General features: G+C 48.0%; 1 protein-coding gene across 1 annotated transcript in view; it reads right to left on the reverse strand.

Annotated features, from left to right (window-relative positions):
* CNTNAP2 (contactin associated protein 2) overlaps positions 1 to 550 on the reverse strand; it is a gene marked incomplete at its 5' end in the record, with an annotated part of 1,317,366 nt that overhangs the window by 10,365 nt on the left and 1,306,451 nt on the right. Inside the window, one exon of the mRNA XM_007955953.1 lies at positions 402 to 482. Coding sequence (XP_007954144.1) covers positions 402 to 482 — 81 coding nt within the window. The remainder of the gene's footprint in view (positions 1 to 401; positions 483 to 550) is intronic.

A 550-nucleotide genomic window follows, 5' to 3' on the forward strand; every position in this document is an offset into this window, starting at 1 on the left:
GTAATAGACCTACCACCTCTCTGTCAGTGTGTTATATTGTGTTGGCTTGCATCTTGCTATGATGCTGGAGGCTATGACATTGGTATTTCAAATACCAGCAGGGTCACCTATGGTGAACAGGTTTCAGCAGAGCTTTCAGGCTTGGTGATCTACTGCCAAAAATCAGCCAGTGAAAACTTTCTGGAGCACAATGAAGCCTTCTGATGTAGTGCTGGGAGAGCTCACTAGCTTGTGAGGCTCTTAAAATACACAGGGGCTTGAGCAATGGACTTGAGCAGACCAGTGATCATGAAGATGGTGCAGGACTGAGCAGCGCTTTGTTCTGTTGCACATGGGTCGCCATGTGCTGGACTCGACTCCACGGCAACTAATAACAACAGGGTGTTAACTATTTCACCTACCTCCGATGATGGCTGAGTTCCTGTTGACACCATTCCGAATTGCTTGGCCTTGTCCTGGGTTGTATGGAAAATCAGCACTGGCTGTTCAGAAAGAAACAGAGGCACAAGTAAGAGTCAAGTCCACCACTGAGCCCATGGGAAGAGGCACA

The sequence above is a fragment of the Orycteropus afer genome, unplaced genomic scaffold (genome assembly GCF_000298275.1).
Source record: "Orycteropus afer afer isolate SDZICR_OR568_19922 unplaced genomic scaffold, OryAfe1.0 scaffold00556, whole genome shotgun sequence".
Lineage (NCBI taxonomy): Eukaryota > Metazoa > Chordata > Mammalia > Tubulidentata > Orycteropodidae > Orycteropus > Orycteropus afer.